Source organism: Balaenoptera musculus, chromosome 11 (genome assembly GCF_009873245.2).
Source record: "Balaenoptera musculus isolate JJ_BM4_2016_0621 chromosome 11, mBalMus1.pri.v3, whole genome shotgun sequence".
Classification (NCBI taxonomy): Eukaryota; Metazoa; Chordata; class Mammalia; order Artiodactyla; family Balaenopteridae; genus Balaenoptera; species Balaenoptera musculus.
Genome location: NC_045795.1, coordinates 42,696,711 through 42,715,534, shown reverse-complemented (window position 1 = coordinate 42,715,534; position 18,824 = coordinate 42,696,711). Strand labels below are relative to the sequence as shown.

At 35.6% G+C, this 18,824-nt stretch overlaps 1 protein-coding gene across 2 annotated transcripts in view; it reads right to left on the bottom strand.

The window, feature by feature from the left end:
• Positions 1-18,824, bottom strand: part of HCRTR2 (hypocretin receptor 2) — a 111,969-nt gene that overhangs the window by 18,044 nt on the left and 75,101 nt on the right. For both annotated transcript variants that reach the window (XM_036869501.1, XM_036869500.1), the window contains exons 2-3: positions 13,721-13,899; positions 6,324-6,567 (exon numbers count right to left, since the gene is read on the bottom strand). In XM_036869501.1, the coding sequence (XP_036725396.1) occupies positions 6,324-6,567; positions 13,721-13,899 (423 nt within the window). The remainder of the gene's footprint in view (positions 1-6,323; positions 6,568-13,720; positions 13,900-18,824) is intronic.

The following is an 18,824-nucleotide window of genomic DNA, read 5'->3' as shown; positions in this document are numbered from 1 at the left end:
ACTTTTACTTAAATGTAAAACAAGAAACAATAGATCCTAAATGGATACCATGGATATTAAATGCCAATAATGATACAATTCTAACCAAATGCTAATAAAACAAAGGTTTTTCTTAAAATTCTAAAAATTACGTTACTTATTTTGACTTTGATATTGGCAATGGGATTGATTCTACACTATTATGGAAGGATAATGCTGTCACTTTCATGGATTTTATTATTTTTGTTACTTCAGAAAATATGTAGAAGCATGAAGACTCAGTTATGTGATCAAACGTGGTAAGAGCAATTTATACTGAGGATTAACCAATAATAATTATGATGATGACCATAATGACTGATAACAATTATTGAACATTCATTGAATTCTTACTGAATATATTTTAAACATATCAACATATCCTCATATCAATATGTGATACGTATTACCTGTGCACATAGAATTAATGATAAATAAGTAATCACTACAATCCTATATGTGCTTATGCCTGATAAGTAAGATGGATATCAAAAAAAGAAAATACCCATATTGGTTTGAAATCTAACCTTAAAGAACCCTAAAAATCTCATTTTTATTAAAAGTACATGCATTAACACACATGCACAACTTAGAGAGGAATTTTGTATATGTTCTAGTAAGTCAACATATCCTCCACAGTATTGATTTCATAGTCTTGTCTTCTAGAGTTTGATATTCTTATTTTTACTCCTAAAACTGTCTTCTTTCTCAGACAGATGTTTTTCTCCGCTACAATCTTTAGAGCACACAGCAGGGTGTGTGTGCTACCAGGAGGTCTAAGAGAACAATTTGATGTGTCATTTTTAGCTTCTCTGGGGCCCAGGTGGCTCACATCTAGCACATCAGCTTCAGTTTCTAACTTCCTTTCAAGTTTATCCTGTAAGACAAGCCAGTTACATAAAAAGTGATAGAATCCGAGCAGCCTGACTGGAGGAATAGCAAACAGCCTTTCCCTTTGAAGTGCCACAGCATTCAAAGTGCCATGCAGCGTTTGCGGAGCCAATTTCAAAGGAGCTGGAGAGTGACCTCAGCACTTCCCAGGCACCTGAGTGGCTTTGAACTTCTATTTGTTTTGAAGAAAGTGTCGTATAAGCTTCCCACAAAAAAATATACCTTTAAAGCTTACATACCTGTGAATCCCTGATGTCTGCATCAGACAATTAAATTGAGTGAGTGGAGAAAGGTAGATTTGGTAGGTCATTTATTTTTAAACTGCAGAGATGGATACCATCGCTGTGATAACAGTCTGGAGTTTTAAACAGACAGGAAAGAAAGCTCACTCTGCAACCGGTATATTTATAAATAGTTAGAAAAATATGTAATTGGCTGGTAAATGCATATTATGATAATGAACACCAACACAGAGAAAAATTGATCAAGCAAAATTACACTTGCAGGCTAAGATAGATTGTTTTAATAAAGAGATTATTATAGATAATTGGGGAAACATGATCGTCTTAGATTCCTCATTTCATGCTTAGAGTCTAAGCTAATTGAAAACCCAGAAATGCCATTGAAAGTTTAAATTATATGTGTTGAAACTATCTTTGAAGTTTCTCTGCACTTGATAAGCAATATCTTTAATATATTGTAAGACATTCATATGTCTAGAAAGTAGCTACATGAAATTTGTTCACTTAAGCATTCCCTAAATTAGAAAACAGCATTTTAAAGATTGACAACTGTTAAAATTTTGTGTCTCTACTCAACTGATGAATAGGCATAATCTGAATACATTCTTGTATGTATATCAAACCAACAAATAAGGAGCAAATGTGGATCTTTCTTTAGTCTTTGAAATCAGAGATTAAACAAAAATGTCATGTATTAGATAGATAAAGCTTAACTTCTCTTAGGTGAGTTAAGGTCCATTGTAGAGCGAACATGTTAATATAATTATCTAAAAATGACAAACATTTTCTCCTTCATGTTACACCTCTCAAGGATTCAATGGAAAATTAAATTAAATATAATTTTCCAAATATTCAATTTGGACAGTCTTTTCCAAGTTCATGTATCCATAAAAGTTTATCGAATCTTTAATATATTTTATTATCTTCTCCCTAATAAGTGTTTTCAATAAATGTTCCTATTAATAAACACACATATGTATATACTTTCCAAATCTCATAATAGGCCAGATACCATAATTAGCTTGAATATAAGGAAGGGCTCCACTATTATTATTATTTTTCAGACCACCAAAGAATAATTTGGCAGTACAATCCAAGACGAGGGAGATTATAAATCCCCGACATCCAAAACAATGTTTGACAAACAGTACATGCTCATTAAAATTTGGATGAATTACTGGTAAAACATATCTTGGATTGAGTGGGAAAAGAAAGTTAATTTCTTCCAATAGGATCTATCCTGTGAAACTATGCATTTACAAACCAAGCAATCAAGAAAGTATGGTTATAATTCTGGAAGAATTTTAAACTTTCAGAAGTGTGAATTGATGTGATTGATGCAAACAGTGAACATACACAAAAACATAATTTAAACATCATTAAAATAAATATTAACACATTTTATTTGTTTTTGAGTGTCAAGTGTGTCTGCCAAGAACTGAACAATTTGTGGTCTTTTTTTGAACAAGCCATAGGCAATGATGAACATAATGAGTTGCAGAAGTAATGTATCCATAAAATATTACATATTTGTGGTCTTATTTCCAGTAAGACGGAGTTCTCAGTTATTTTGCACCATGAGTGAGACAGCATTTGCAAGACTTTTCCAAAAGTTATTTGATAGATATGAATCAAGTGACCACATAGTTTACTGACTCTTTCCACATTGTAGTATTGGTTGTAGGACAATAATGATATTTCCGTCTACTTTTATAACCAAATCATTGATTTAACTTAGGATAAAGATAAGAAATCAGTTTATGAGTTAATCGCAAATAAAAGATATTTCACAACAAATTTTTAAAAATTGGACTAAATGGACTTTCAAGATGTTTGAACTTTAGAGAGCTAACCCTGTAAAATATAATTTTCTATGGTGATTTTAAGTTGTGACTATCACATATGTGTCCAAGCTTTAAAATTTTAAGTTAAACCTAGATTTATAAATAGCTTATATTAACAAAGCTTATGCTAATGTAAAAATCATTAAAATAAGCTAAATGTTTAATGAACAGAATAATAAGAACCTGCTTTTAATTTTTCATATTCTTCTTAAAAACATGAAGTTATGATAATTTCATTTAATATATGAAAAACTTATTTCATAGATTTTATTGCTTGATTTTGCGGATGATCAACTCAATTCAGTATCACTTAGCTTTTAAAATCATTTTAAGTAATTATACGCTAATATAAAATCACTTTCAAATAGCTTTCCTAAATGACTTCTGAAGACTGAGTTTAGATTTTTAGGTATTTGACAATAATTTCTTTCTTTTAAGGAAAATATCCCTTCTATAGTTAGGTAATAAAATGTGAGAGGTTGGGATGCCTTTTATATATTTATATCTGTTGCTCAAAGTTAATCAGAAAATGATGCAGCTATTAATCATGATGACTAACGGGATTCCCTAGTTCTGCAATCCTTTTGCTCATGGGAGTTAATGCAGCTTGATCATTCAGGGCAACACTAAAAAAAGGACAAGTTTATAAAATCAGTACACAGACTTATAAATGAAATTAATTACCCAAATACTTTAGAGAAAATACTACTGACACATATTGAATAATAGGTGGGAATTTTAATCTAATTACCATCTCCATAAACTTAAAGAATCCCAGCTTGTGAGTTGAAAGCTTCTGAAAGCAGCTCTTTCGCCCCTTTCTTGTTTTCCCATTTCTGTTCCCCTCTAACCTTAAAAGAATCTAATTATAGGAATGAGATCACTAGAAAATTGAAACTAACTCCTGACTTGTGCTCTCCTGAACACACACGGTGCCTTGCCTAACCTGTGGATTCTTTTCCTAGATTAAAAGAAGTAAGAATGAAGAATTAAATAGTTAAAGAATGACTAGCTCTCTACCCCCAACAGCCCCCTTAGCAATCCTGCAGGCAGCCCACATGGGCAAGATAAAGAAGAGAGAGTCAGCCAGCCTGCACTCAATGGAGAATAATGCAGAATCCAAACTCCTGCCTAGATGATTCACTGAGATTCTTCCCCCTTTTTTCCCTTCAAAAACTGTCAGGGCTGAGCAGAATCTTTGGAGGTGGTCTCAGGACATGAGTCCACCCTCTCCCCAGATTGCCAGCTTTTCTGATTAACACACCTTTCCTTTCTACTGACACTTGCCTCTCAAGTATTGACTTCTGAGTGGCGAGCAGCCGAACCTGGGTTCGGTAACACTTAGATTTAAATGTGCTTGTTTGCTTCATAATGTTGAGCAAATAATTTAATTTATGGTTCAGTTTCATCATGATTAACTAAAGCATTCGGATCAAGAGATCTTTAGGATCTTTTCCAAATATAACTCATTGCATAGGAATTAGATAATAATAAGAGATATGTCACATTTGGCCCCCAGCCCACCTTTTCCCAAACACAGTTCTTTAGACTGCATTCCAGAAACTACAAGTTTGGACTCTCTTCCTTTCTTCTTCAAGGGATGGTGCCCATTGTGTGAGTTTTCCTGCTTCCTAGGACACCCTTTTCCCTCTTCCTTGTCTGGAAAAGCCCTGCTCTTTTTTTTTCCTTTTTTTTGGTAGATTATCGTCATTTAATTGGCCAAATTATTAAATTGTACATTGAAAGAGAATCACACTCATGCTAGTGAATCTCCACATTTTTAAAGTCTTTCTTAAACTGAAAAATAAGTGAGATACTTAAACGTTAAGACATAGTCAAATCAAAAGGCAAAACAAGTTCATTCTGAGAGAACAGAGTTCAAACCCTGAGCGAATGAACTGCCCCGTGAGCTTCCTCCCTGCTTATCTTTAATGCTTTGCTGAAATGTTAGCAGATCCTTATAAACTTTTGTTCACATGGTCAGGACTGAGTTTGTCCTCTCACTTGTGCTCCTAGCACTTTGTGTATAAGTATATTAAAATACTAATCACACTATAAACCTTTATTTATTTGCATTTCAGCCTCGCTATATACAATGTGTTCCCTTGGGCAGAGTCTATTTCTCTTCAGGTTGGCACAATTTCTGGCATATCCTAAGTACTCAAGATGTTGTTTGAACATTAAATAAATGGGACCGAAGACACTTAAGAAATATTTCTATCATTCTGGAACTTTCCACTCATTTTGTTTTTGTCTTCATTGTTAATGGAGAAATGGGAAAAACTGTAGAAGATCCAGAAAGAAATACAGCAAAAGAATTGCAATTGAAAGGAAGGATAAATCTCATTTTTTAAAAGGAGTATTTAATATTTACAGTAATAGATAAAGCAAATTTTGAAATTTTAATTATTATAGGTCTTTGGATAACATATGGAATAATCTCAGTGTCTTTTGAGTTTTATCTTGCTGCGGTGAAAACATATGCCTAATTTTTCAGTTCCTGATTTTCCTCTTTTCAGTGTTCCAGTAAAAGAATCAAAGTAGGAATTAACATGAATTCAGAGATTTATATGCTTGAAAATACCAGGTCCATGAACAATCCTTGGCGTGCACTGCCTCTGTTGATACATCTTTCCAATAAACAAATGCTTTCCTAATGTTTACAGTTTAAATATGAGCCATTGTAATATACTTACCCAGAAGAGAACAGATTGTTTCCTTTAAATTCCGTGTGATAATTTTGTAACTAGTGCTGAAATGCAGGATTATTTTATTTTCTTTCATGCTTCGCTGTGTCCAGATTTGTGCCATCACCAGGCATTGATAAAGGTGTTTCCACTATTACAGAAAAACCTCAAAGACTGTTGCTGAGAGTTTTGAACCAAAGGAGCATAAGGCCTCCAAACTTGATTGTTTAAATTTAACCACTGAACATATCAGACGGGAAACCAAAAAAAGATTCATAATTTCATAATTAGTGTAATTCTTAAGTCAGAAAATAATTATGCCAGTGATAAAATGTATCAGTTTACTATATTATGAATAGAGAAAACGTGTGTAGCTAATCTGACTCAGAGAACAGCATAGGTCCATGGGCAAGACATCCATGTTCCCAGGCCAGACATGGTTTTAAAATGAAAAATCCAGTTGTATTTGAAGCCCATTAGGGAACCTGACACCTGAGGCAATACTATGTTCTACCATGTTATAAAATAAACGATATTAACCCTTGCCAATAAAATACACGAGGCCAGCTTTACAAGGACTGTGCAAATCAGATTTTCAACTTGCAGCTGTCATATAAATGCAAGGGCCACAATGGACTTACCGCCCCAGTGCTCATCACAGACTGTAAAGAGAGTGGTTTTATTGGCTAAGCCAGGGAGCATGGTGCTGCACTCCATGACGATGGCCTGAGGGATCATTATGATGCAGGACACGATCCAGATGATGACGATGCTGTTCCGGGCCCGCTTGGCTGTGCTCTTAAACATCAAAGGGTGACAGATCGCATACCACCGATCCAAGGCAATGCAGCTCAGTGTGAGGACAGACACAGACACTGACACAGTCTAGAGAAGAAAAGAAGGTAGTACAAGGGAAGCACCTGGTGTTACATGGACCACTCTCAGTACTTTTACCCTATCAGAAACATAGGCACACAGATAACCAGATACAAAGTTGTCAAAAAACATTTCACGCAAGTGCTTTCTATTAAAAAAAGAAAAAACTCTGCCAAAAAATAATACTAGAAATGTATTAGGAAAAAGAATACCTTTTTTCCATTAAACATAAAAATGTACTATACAAGCCTTGCAATCTTTTTTTATGCTAAATGTTTTAATCTATAATATGGCATTCTTTAAATAATGACAATCATGATTTTGTCTTGAAATTTTTCTATTGATAGGGGAAATCTTATCTTGGAATGAAAAAATAGTAAAATATATATGTTTAGTCTGAACTGGAAAATTCTCTGTCACTTATAGAGAATAATACAATGACATGTATTTCTTTTCAATTATCATACAAGAAACTAATTGAAATTGCATTTAATTAGCATTTTTGAATTATAGGTATCTCATTTCCTATTTTTAAATAATCAAGGTTATTTGTACATTAGTTCATTTCCAACATGTTGCACCCAAAGAAAGGCATGAGTCACGATAAAATATAATTCTGTATATGAATCTCCTTACCATAGTTTGCTCATTGCTGGAATAAGCGACCTGCCTCTAAATTTCAAATAGGTTCACCCAATCCAGATTTCTATATAATAGCACCACAAGCAATACTTTAACTTGGAACTTTAAGAAAATAGTAAAGAAACATGTCAAGCATGCTTATCCCCACATGATCAGTTTATGTAATTATATTTAGTGTATTCTATACTAGATGATTGGACCATTGGTTCTGACAAAATCAATTATCTCAAAACTCTCTCTTTAAAAACAAGCCTCTTGCTCTTTTCTGTTATTTTTTTTACAGATTTCTATTTATTTTCTTCTCAACATTTATAGTACAATTATTTTGTTTAATTCATTAATTTACTGTTTATCTTCTCTATTGGAACAAAGACCAATGGCAGGAGGGACTGTTGTGTTCACAAAACAGTACCTGATGCAGTGCTTGACGTGCTTAATAAATATTTTTTTTGAATTAAGGAATAGTCATAAGCCTCAATCTAAGGTAATATACATGGCACAGTCATCTTTCTATATTTTTCTGTCCTAGTTGTACTGATCCCATAAAATGTGAATAAGCAGGTCTCTCTGCTTCTTACATGAGGACCTTCCTTGTCGATGCACTGACTGTAGGTACAGATGAGTGAGAAGGATCTAAGGGCTGGTCCAGCACAGAAGGAAAGGCTCTGGGTTAAGCATTAGGACCACATATCCATTCTCATCTCCTCCCAGCTAGCTGCACAATATGGGTAACCTACTTAAGAGCTGTAGGTAAAATGTGGATGGGTTATTGTTTGTTCATTTGGTTTTCTATTAAATAAGTGAAATGATAGGATAAGACGCTTGTCAACTCTGATTCTTTTGATCCTCTTTGGAAAAGGCAGCAGAGTGTGGTTGGAGTCAATTCCACTATCAGGTTTCCTGGGTATGTACCCCACTGCACTTGCTAAATGCGTGATCTTGGGTAAGTTACTTAACCTTTCTATGCCTCAGTTTTCTCATCTGTGTGAGAATGCATGATAATCGTAGCTGTCCATGGAATTGTAGGAACTGTCAGTTGAGATGTGAAACACCTAGCCCAGGGCTGGTACAGAAATGCTGTGTGTTTGTTATTCCTTATTATGATTATGACATGATGATGGTCATTATACTATTAGTATTGTCTTCTATTCCTGAGCTTGGAGTTCTAGCTTTTAATAGGAACAGACTGCTTTTTGGTGAAGTGCAGTCATAGAAATTACAAATAAAGGTGTAAACTATGCTAAATTCTTGGAGGTTAATTTCATCTTAGGTGTAATCCTAAAGGGATGAACTCTACCAGAGAAGGCTTGGTTGATGGAACCTGGAAATTCCTTGGTGCTGCCTCAGAGAGCATTCACACCTCCTTCTCAAGTGTCCCCTTCTCCTCCATTCCTTCCCTGAGAATGTGTCAAGCACCCAGGGCCCTTCCATACCCTTGACAACCTGGGAATAGGACAGTGGTCGTCTAGCTCTTCACAGTTGACCTTTCATAGTTGCTGAGCCAGGGCTATATTTATGCTCTCTAGCAATTAGAAATGTAAAATGCTCATCAAGAACTAGTGTTTTACTTTTCATGAATTCTAATCAACATGGGTGAATGGGATAGAAGTAGTGTGGTTCAAATTCTGAAGTCATTTCTATTAATTCCCTCTACTGTTAGATAGTAATAATCAATTCAAAACAGTGCACTTGAGAGATGGCTGTCCAGTGCCAACAGTGAACCAGGGTGCTGTGCCTTCTCATGAGAGAACATGCTGGTTCAGTTAATCTAGCAGTCGAATCCATTGCATGGACCCTTGACCATCAGTGATTTAATAGTTACTGTTTGAGTACTACATTTGCTGGTGTATAATATACTCTAGTATACAATTATCATCCAATTTACATGATTTTCTTGAAGGGGATATATAATTGCACCTTATCATAAGTGATTATAAATGAGAGTTTTGTTGTTGCTTTTCACTTGTAGGAGTGCACTTCCAGGTGCCTTTTTCATTGAGATTTTGATATTAGCTCAAGTCAACTTGATAATAAATCATTTGAGAAATGAATGTAGTGCGAATCATGAACATTGTGAGTGAAGTGAGATGATGTGAACTTTCTTTTGCTGTCGGTGCTTTATCTTGCACCCATCCTATGAGTACCCTGTGTTCAGAGCAACGTGGGAAGCTTTCTTTGGTAGAGGACTCAGTTTCACGCTAACATATAGATGTGACAAAAGGGACTCAGAGATCCATGACAAATAGAAACGGAAATTTTGCCAAATCACAAGTTTGGATGACAGGCATTAATGGATTGGAAGGTGGAGAAGTGTGACAGAGAGTGAGGGAGTCTGTCCCATCACCCAACACCCAAAACTCAGTTGGCTTTGGTTCTGCTTTTCCTGGCATTTCCTGTGCAGAACTTCTTCTGCAGTTACAAAAAAAAGTCACTCTGAAAAAGCAGTCAACTCCGCCTGTACGTGTGAGAAGAAAAGTGAAGTATTTTATATTTTTTCTAGAAATTCATGATAATTATTCAGCAAATAGCCCAATAAATGTTAATGGTAGTGGACCTATGGAGTGATTAAAGGTATAAAAGGGACATTTTAATTATTTAACTAAGTTTTATTATATTTGTGAGATTTTTAAGATTGATGAGAGTTTGCTGAAATCTTACAGCATACCACTCATAAATCTAAAAGTTGCACTGAATTGTATTTAGAAGAAAAAGAACATATAAATAATAAGAAATTAGTAAATGTCCAAAGAATCTTAAATGCAACCAAATAACCTTAAAATTTGACTGACTGTTTTGTATATGTTTTTAAATACTCAGTAGGACATAAATATCATATGAGGGACCATTGGTTTCAGATCATCACAATTAAGGGGAAAAAAAACTACTCAAATGATTGGCTTATTGCACATTGGCCCTATTCCTTCTATTTGGGAAAATTCTATGGAAAATGGACAATAAATATTGAGAGAATTTGGAGATGTGAGTTATACAAGTGCCTCAATATTTTTGTGCATTTACAACTTTCCATCAAGAAGTAATGTTGAATGAGGTAATGAATGGGTCAGATCTTGTGGTTATCAATAGTTTTGTCCTTGATCTATGGAGAAGAGGATCAACTGTTGATCCTCTGTTGTTTAGTCCAGTTGACTAAACTGGACACTTTATAGAGAAGCAGATAGAAGCTATCAAGAGATGAAGATGTTCTTTCAACTGTAAGACTTGTTAAGTTGTGCTGCTGGAAAGAGTACTGTCATAATGAACATTAAGAGAGACCCATGTCCTGCATCACTCATAGTTGCACATTGCTTTCAATCTGTCCTTGCATCCACATAAGACAATCTGGAATACCTAGTCTATAAGAAGGTATTGCTGTGCATTAGAGCAGGGCTGCACCTATTACAGGATGATGCATCCCTCTCCATCACCCCACTCTCCATCAGGGAAACTTCTGGTTTGCAGAGAGAACAACTCAGTCAACAAAAGATTCTGGGCAACTTAAGCCATCTTAAAACTTAAGAAGATTCCCCAAATTTCCCCCTGGGTGGTTACTGGAACCAAGAGAAATTTAAAAAAAGCTTTCTGGAAACACCACAGAAATGGTGACATATTAGAATTCTCTGCTATTTATGATTTTCCCAGTGTCTCCACGTAAACATCATAAGACCCATTGCTTACTGATTTTTTTCTATGGTGATATTTTTCTCTGTTGCTCAATGTACTCTTTCTCTCAAAAATATTTGCAATAGTTTATTTTTGTAACCCACTCATGATTTTCAGCCAACTGACAAAACTAACCTTGCAGTTAAACTTAATGCTTGCAGCGAGGCTTATAACTTTCATGGCATTTCCCACTTAGTAGTCTATCAGTGAGGTCTGACCTAAAAATTTATTATTTCTGTTTATAATGAGTCATTGAAGAACTATGGAGATAAAGATCTCTTTGTAACATTTCAGATCCAAAAGCCTAATTTATATCATTTCTAATAATGAACTATTTGTGGTCTCTCTCAACTTTTGTTTTTCCTAAGACTTTAGTTTTGGAGTACTTTTAAGACCACAACAAAACTGAGGAGAAGGTACAAAGATTTCCCTATACCCCCTGTTCTCACATAGCCTCCCGCATGTTCAACATCCCCCACCATAGTGGTACATTTGATATAACTGGTGAACTTATATTGGCACACCATAAGCAGTACACTCTTGATGTACATTTGGACAAATGTATAAGGACATGTATCCAACATTATAATATCCTACGTTATACTGCCTTAAAAATCCTCTGTGCTCTGCCTGTTCATCCCTTCCAACGCCTGACAACCACTCATAGTTTTTACTATCTCCATAGTTTTGTCTTCTTTCCTAATGTCATATTATTGGAATTATGCAGTACATAGCCTTCTCAGATTGGCTTCTTTCACTTAGTAATAAGTATTTAATGTTCCTCCATGTCTTTTTATTGCTTGATAACTCATTTCTTTTAATCACTGAATAATATTCTATTATAGGGTTGTACCCCAGTTTGTTTACCCATTCATCTACTGAAGGACATCTTGGTTACTTCCAAGTTTTAGTAATGATAGATAAAGCTGCTGTAAACATTTGCATGCAAGTTGTTGTGTGGATGTACATTTTCAGGAATGCAATTGCTGGATCATATGTTGGGACTATGTTTAATTTTGTAAAAAACAAAAATCAGTCTTCCAAAGTGGCTGTAACATTTTGCAGCATTCCTACTAGCAATGAATGAGTGTTCCTGTTGCTCCACACCCTTGCCAGCTTTTGGTATTATTTTGGTATTATCAGTGTTCCATAGTTTGGCCATTCTAATAGGTGTGCAGTGATATCTCATTATTTTAATTTGCATTTTGCTTATGATATGTGATGAGGGACATCTTTTCATATGTTTCTTTGCTACTTGTATATCTTCTTTGGTGAGTTGTCTGTTAAGGTCTTTGGCCCATATTTTAATTGGGTTGTTTGCTTCCATACTGTTTAGTTTTAACAGCTCTCTGTATATTTTAGATAAAATTCCTTATCATCATGTCTTTTGCAAATATTTTCTCCCAGTCTGTGCCTTGCCTTCGCATTCTCTTTACATTGACTTTTGCAGAGCAGAAGTTTTTAATTTTAATGAATTCAGCTTATCAGTGATTTATTTCAAGCATCAGGCTTTTGGTGTTATATATAAAAAGTCATCAAAACACCCAAGGTCATCTAGGTTTCCTTCTATGGTATCTTCTGGGAGTTTCATAGTTTTGCATTTTACATTTAGGTCTATGATCCATTCTGAGTCCATTTTTCTGAAGAGTGTAAGGTCTGTATCTAGATTCAATTGTTCTAACTGCCCCAACTTGTCATTATCAGGAACATATTGTCATTTCCTCCAAATATTATGAAACCAACTGGGAGCCTGGATGGAATAAATACCGGGGGGTGGAGGGTGGTCAAGGGAACCAGTAGGGAGTGGTCACCATTTCACTCACTATCCAATTGCTAAAGGAAATCCATGTCTTTTAGAACTGTGGCTCTGGACACCAGCTTGGGACAATTTTTAAAGATTTTAGAGCTATCAGAATATCAATCAGAAAATTATTCTCTGGAAGTGTTTATTCTTAATTTCTTGTAGAGAAACTAGTTATAGCAAAGCTGTTTTCATTAATGAACAATAAAACATCTAATTCTGATGACCATGACTGATGTTTACTGAGAACATACTACGTTTTTATAAGGTGATCATCTTCCAGAGAGTAATCCCTATGCCAAGTGGTTCATATAAATTATCTAAGTAAACTAATCCAACCACCATAGGAGATAGCTATAATTAAAATTTTTAATCTTTTAAAATAAGTGAATCTCGGTTTGGTAATTGCAATCATTGTTGCTTTTGTTGTGGTCATCCATGTACAATGCTTGGTGTCAGTCTATTTATCTCTTGTAAAAATAAAATACAGTGTGTGTGTGTGAAAAAAAAAAAAAAGTGAATCTCAAAGAGCTTACATATTTAACTCAATAGCATACAATCAGTGAATGGCAGAATAAAGATTCCAAAGATTCTCTACCAGATTCCTGGTAGCTTAATTCAAAACCTGCACTAAAACCTGTTCCCTGTACTGCTTTGATCATATAGCTCTTGATTTCTCAGTAGTAAATGAGACTACTTATAAAAACAGACAGTCCTCAATTACTTGGACTGGGAAAGGCTGAATCATTAATTTGTTCAAGTTCCTTATTTTATAATCAGAAAATTAGAGACCAAAAAGGTAAAAGGTTTGTGCAGGATTTATTGATGACTTGAGAATTCTGACACTTTATTTTTACCCAGAACTTACCTTGTTTACCTGGTATTACTTTCCTTAAGTCTCTGGTATTACTTTCCTTAAGTTTACCAGTTCCTTAAGCAAGTATATTTCTCTCTTAGCTCACTAGGTAATTTACCAAGGGGCCATGACTATAATTGAAAATGACTATACTTTTTCAGTAGTTTCTGAGTTTGAACCCCAAAAGTGTGAAAAACAATTACCTGTAAATAAGGAATCACTTTACAGAGGGATTGTCCAAAGAACCAGGTCTCAGTGATGTCCACTACTAAAGTGGCTGGAAGGCAGGTGATGGTCACGAGCACATCAGCCAGAGAAAGGTTGACGATGAAGTAATTGGTCACCGTCCTCATGTGGTGGTTCTTCCACACGGCCACACAAACTAATTTGGAAAGAAAAAGGAATAGTAACTGTTATAGACTGAATGTCTGTGCTCCCCAGAAATTCATATGTTAAGATCCTGACCCTGCCCTAAAGAAGATGTGGTACATATATACAATGGAATATTACTCAGCCATAAAAAATACTGAAATAATGCCATTTCCAACAACATGGATGCAACTAGAGATTATCAAATTAAGTGAAGTAAGTCAGAAAGAGAAAGACAAATACCAAATGATATCAGTTATATGTAGAATCTAAAATATGACACAAATGAAGCTATCTACAAAACAGAAACAGACTCATAGACATAGAGAACAGACTTGTGGTTACCAAAGCGGGTGACATGGGAAGGAATGGACTGGGAGTTTGGGGTTAGCAGATGCAAAGTATTATATATAGAATGGATAAACAACAAGATCCTACTGTATAGCACAGGGAACTATATTCAATATCATGTAATAAACCATAACAGAAAAGAATATAAAAAGAGAATGTATATATATGTATAACTTAATCATTTTGTTGTATTACAGTAATTAACACAACATTGTAAATCAATTATACCTCAATAAAATAGGAAGATCCTCACCCCCAATGTGATGGTATTAGGAGGTGAGCCTTTGGGAAATGATTTGGTCATGAGAGTGGAGCCCTCATGAAGGATATTATGTCCTTATAAAAGGAACTCCACAGAGATCTTTTGCCCCTTCCACCATGTGAGGATACAGCAAAAAAGCTGCTGTTTATGAACCAGGAAATGGACTCTGACCACTGAATCTGCCACAGTCATGATCTTGGAATTATCAGGCTCCAGAACTGTGAGAAAAAAACTTCTGTTTTGTATTAGCCACTCAGTTCATGGTACTCGGTTACAGCAGGCTGGACAGACTAAGACAGTAACTAAACAAAGAAAATATCTATTGATGAGGGAACACCATCAAGCTAATTGGTACCCCTGCAAATCCACAAATAAATATTGCCAAGGGAGATAATTTAAGGCTGTCCTGTGTTTTCACCAAAAGGGTCAATATGTGTGAATGCTGAATATATGCTTAAAATCAGTTCATTTACCTTGCAAGACATTTTTCAATGGATCATAAGGCTGTGTTTATTTTTACTCGATTTTGAATTTCATTTTCCAGGAGTTAAAGAACAATCTTTGATTTATCCTTCTACTCCTTCAGTGGTCAGCAAATACTCAAGAAATATTTACTGAGTTGAGATGAATTAGGAGTTCGCTAGCTTTCAATGAACTGCAATGTTTGCCTCATCCATGACGTTGACCCCTACCTGCTCCCAAACTCTGCCTTTGGGACGTTTAAGAGATGAAGAGGCTAAAAGACAAAGTCAACAAAAAAAGTCCTTACTATTGCCTTATACTGAAGTGGATGGCTCATATCCTTAGGTCGTTTAACTTCAATGACAATCCCAAGGGAATTTATCATTACCAATGTTTTATACATTATGATGTCAGTGAGACACAGGAACTTGTTGAGGACAAATGGCTCATAAAACACAGAACCACAGTTACAACTGGCTTATCCACCAAGTGAAGAGCTGGTCTTTCCACCACACTGGCTATCTTCTTTTGTGAAAATGAAGGAGTTATAAAAAAAGCACATATAAATTCTAGAAACTCAATCTCTCTCCTTTCTATTACTCTTGATGGCCTCTAAACATCAGCTCAGATGAAACATACTTACTCAGCCAAGCCTTCCTCCTTTTCCTTCAGTGTATCCCCCTGTGTAAAAGTTGTGCTATCTCATTCAGCTTCTCTTTATGGAAAAAACACATAGTTCTTTGATTCTCTGTCCTCCCTCTGATGTATCCAAAGGTTACATAATCACTGGTTCCAGAATTATATAGGTGTAAGCACTGCTACCCACATCTATTGATGGGTTTGCTTCACTGAAAGGAACTGTGAATTTACCTGGGGTATCATTACCCTGTCAGAGCTGTCACTTATGCACCGAAATGATGCAGTGATTAGTAACCTTATGCAGTGAAGAAATAAAAGCACATTTGTTAAATTTAAGTCACTGAGTGAGGATTCCTTTTTGACAGTTATGTACCAGTTTATTATGATTTTCATATGCTGAAAAATGCTTTTACTAGCTCCTGAATCTGAAATTACCCTCAGTCATGAACAGATGCCAATTTAATGAAATACCTGAATTTCTGAGGATTTAATTGTGAAAACTTCGCATCTTCCTTTAACTCCAGCACACAAGTACCAAAAACTCAAGTGAGCTTTATTAGGGTAAATCATAGTCTTTATTATCTGAAAATGCTGCTGCTGAATCATTTATTTCTCAGAAACGCTTGAAACGCTCACACACACACACACACACACAAACCCATCTTAGCAGTCGACTAACACATTATCACGGCTTGTTATGAGAAAATTGACAAAAAATATCACACTTCTGATACTTGGTCAATAAATGGTCCAAATGGTGCAATTTGGGATCTAGAAAAGAAAACAAGACTTAAAAAATGCAATCCATTCTACTTTGACTCCCAATTCTCCCTATTTTGGAGGTGAGGAACGGCAGTGATGGGAGGATAGTGTTAATGAATGATGTCTAAGCAATGCGAAAACAAGTAGGTTCTCAACCAAAACTTCTATAGTATTTACTACGTGCCACGTCCTGTTCTAAGCAACTTAAATTATTAATCTTCATAATAACACTATGAAATGATTACTGTTAATATCCCTGTCTAACATGTGGAAAACTGAGGCTCGGGTGGTTATGGAACCTACCTAAGGATGAATAGCTGATAAATGCAGAGCTTAGATTTAATCTTATAAACTATGCATGCCATTCTATTATATACCAGCATCTATCGTTGAAGCAGAAGGTGGAAGGCAGCTGCCAGCCTTTCTTTGGCAGGACTTTAACATACATTCATAAAATTCTGGAATTGGAGATCATTCAGTCTAACTTGATGCATAAATCAACTCTGCAGTATTCCTGATTAATTCTACTTGCATATTTTTAATAGTAGGGAATTTACGACTTGCTTAAGCCCTCGACTACATTTTTTGCTGACTTTACCTACCAGCAAGTTCTTGTTCATGTTGAGCTGATATCTGTTTCCCTTTCAGTTCCATTCATGGGTTCTTTATTCTTTCCTGGAACCCAAGGAATAAACCTTATCTATTTTTTTCTGCATTGTACCTGTATTAGTTCCCCAGGGCTGCTTTAACAGAGTACCATAGGTTGGGTGTTTTAAAGCAAAATAAACTTATTGTCCCACAGTTCTGGAGACCAGAAGTCCAAAATCAACGTGTCAGGAGGGCCAAGCTGCCTCTGAAACCTGTAGAGAAATCCTTCCTTGCCTCTCTCGCAGCTTCTGGTGGCTTGCTGGCTATCGTGGCCTTCCCTAGGGTGCAGCTCTGTAACTCCAGTCTCTCTCTCCATCATCATATGGTGTTCTCCTGCCTCTCTGTATTCACATGGCATCTTCTTAGAAGGACACCAGTCATATTAGACTAGTGGCCCACTCTACTCCAGTATGACTCATTTTAACTCAACTAATCATATCTGCAATGACCTTATTTCCAAATAAGGTCACATTCTGATATTCGGGGGATTAGCACTTTCACATATTTTTGGTGAGACACAATTCAACTCATAATAGTCTGTCCTTTGGCCCCTAAAAATTTGTGTTCTTCCCACATGCAAAATACAATTCACTTCATCTCAACGGTCCCCAAATTCTTAATCCATTTCAGCATCAACTCTAAATCCCAAATCTCACCTAATATTATCTAAGTCAACAATGGGTGAGATTTGGGGTATGGACCTTCCCAGGGCAAAACTCCTCTCCATATATGAACCAGTGAAACCTAGAAAACAAGTTATCTACTTCCAAAATGCCATCATGGGATAAGGATAGGGTGATATTCCCATTCTAAAATGGAGAAATCAGAAGAAAAAGCGGGTCACCAGTCTAAAGCAAGTTTTCAAGTCAGCAGGGCAAAGTTCATTAAATTTTAAGGCTTAAGAATAATTCTCTGTGGCTTGATGCTCTGTTCTTCTAGCTCAACCTATAACAGTAGCCATTCAGATATTTAAAGACCACAGCTATTACCATTCCCCAAGCCTCTGCTTACCGAGGCTAAATATCTCCAGAACCCTCATGTGCAATGCACGGTTTCACATCTCACATCACCCTGATCCCTTTATTCTGAGCACACTACAGATGATCAGTGATGGCTCTAAATGAGTTATCTGCAACTGCACACATGTTTCCAGCTATAGTCTAACCAGGACAGAAAAGAACAGGGTGACTGCTTTCGTTAATGTTTCTCTATTAAGACAGCCTGAGATCTTGTTAGCTTTCTTAATAGCCAAGTCACACTTTTTTGGATCATACATGTATACAATTACTAGAAATTGGTTCCCTCGTGTAGATGTTTCTTTACCTCTAAATCTTAGGGAGAAAAAAAGAGAGGGAAAAATTAATATTCTAAAAACCATTATTGGGATAATGGGAGAAGTTTGAATTTGGACTTTATGTTAAGTAATATTACTGTGCCATTTACAATATCTTAAGTATGGTGTTTACATTATGTACATTCAAAATACTAAAGATTATGACTATGCCTGTTCCCCAAGACTTTGTTTCTCTGGGTTAAACATTGGCAGACCCTTTCTACATAATAGCAGGATTACCTCTCTCATGACCCTGGTCTCTTTATTGTGAAGATGCTGCAGATTACCAGCAGATATCTCTGAGCTAGCTATCCAGAACTGAGCACACATCTTCAGGTGCATATCTCCTCAGTTTGGGTTGAATAAATATCCATTAGTTTATTCATTTCCCCATTCAAAATATTAAAGATATAAGGGAAACAAACTTCTCCTGGTAGCATATCAAATTTATGCAGTTAAATTCATCATCTTTTCTTATATT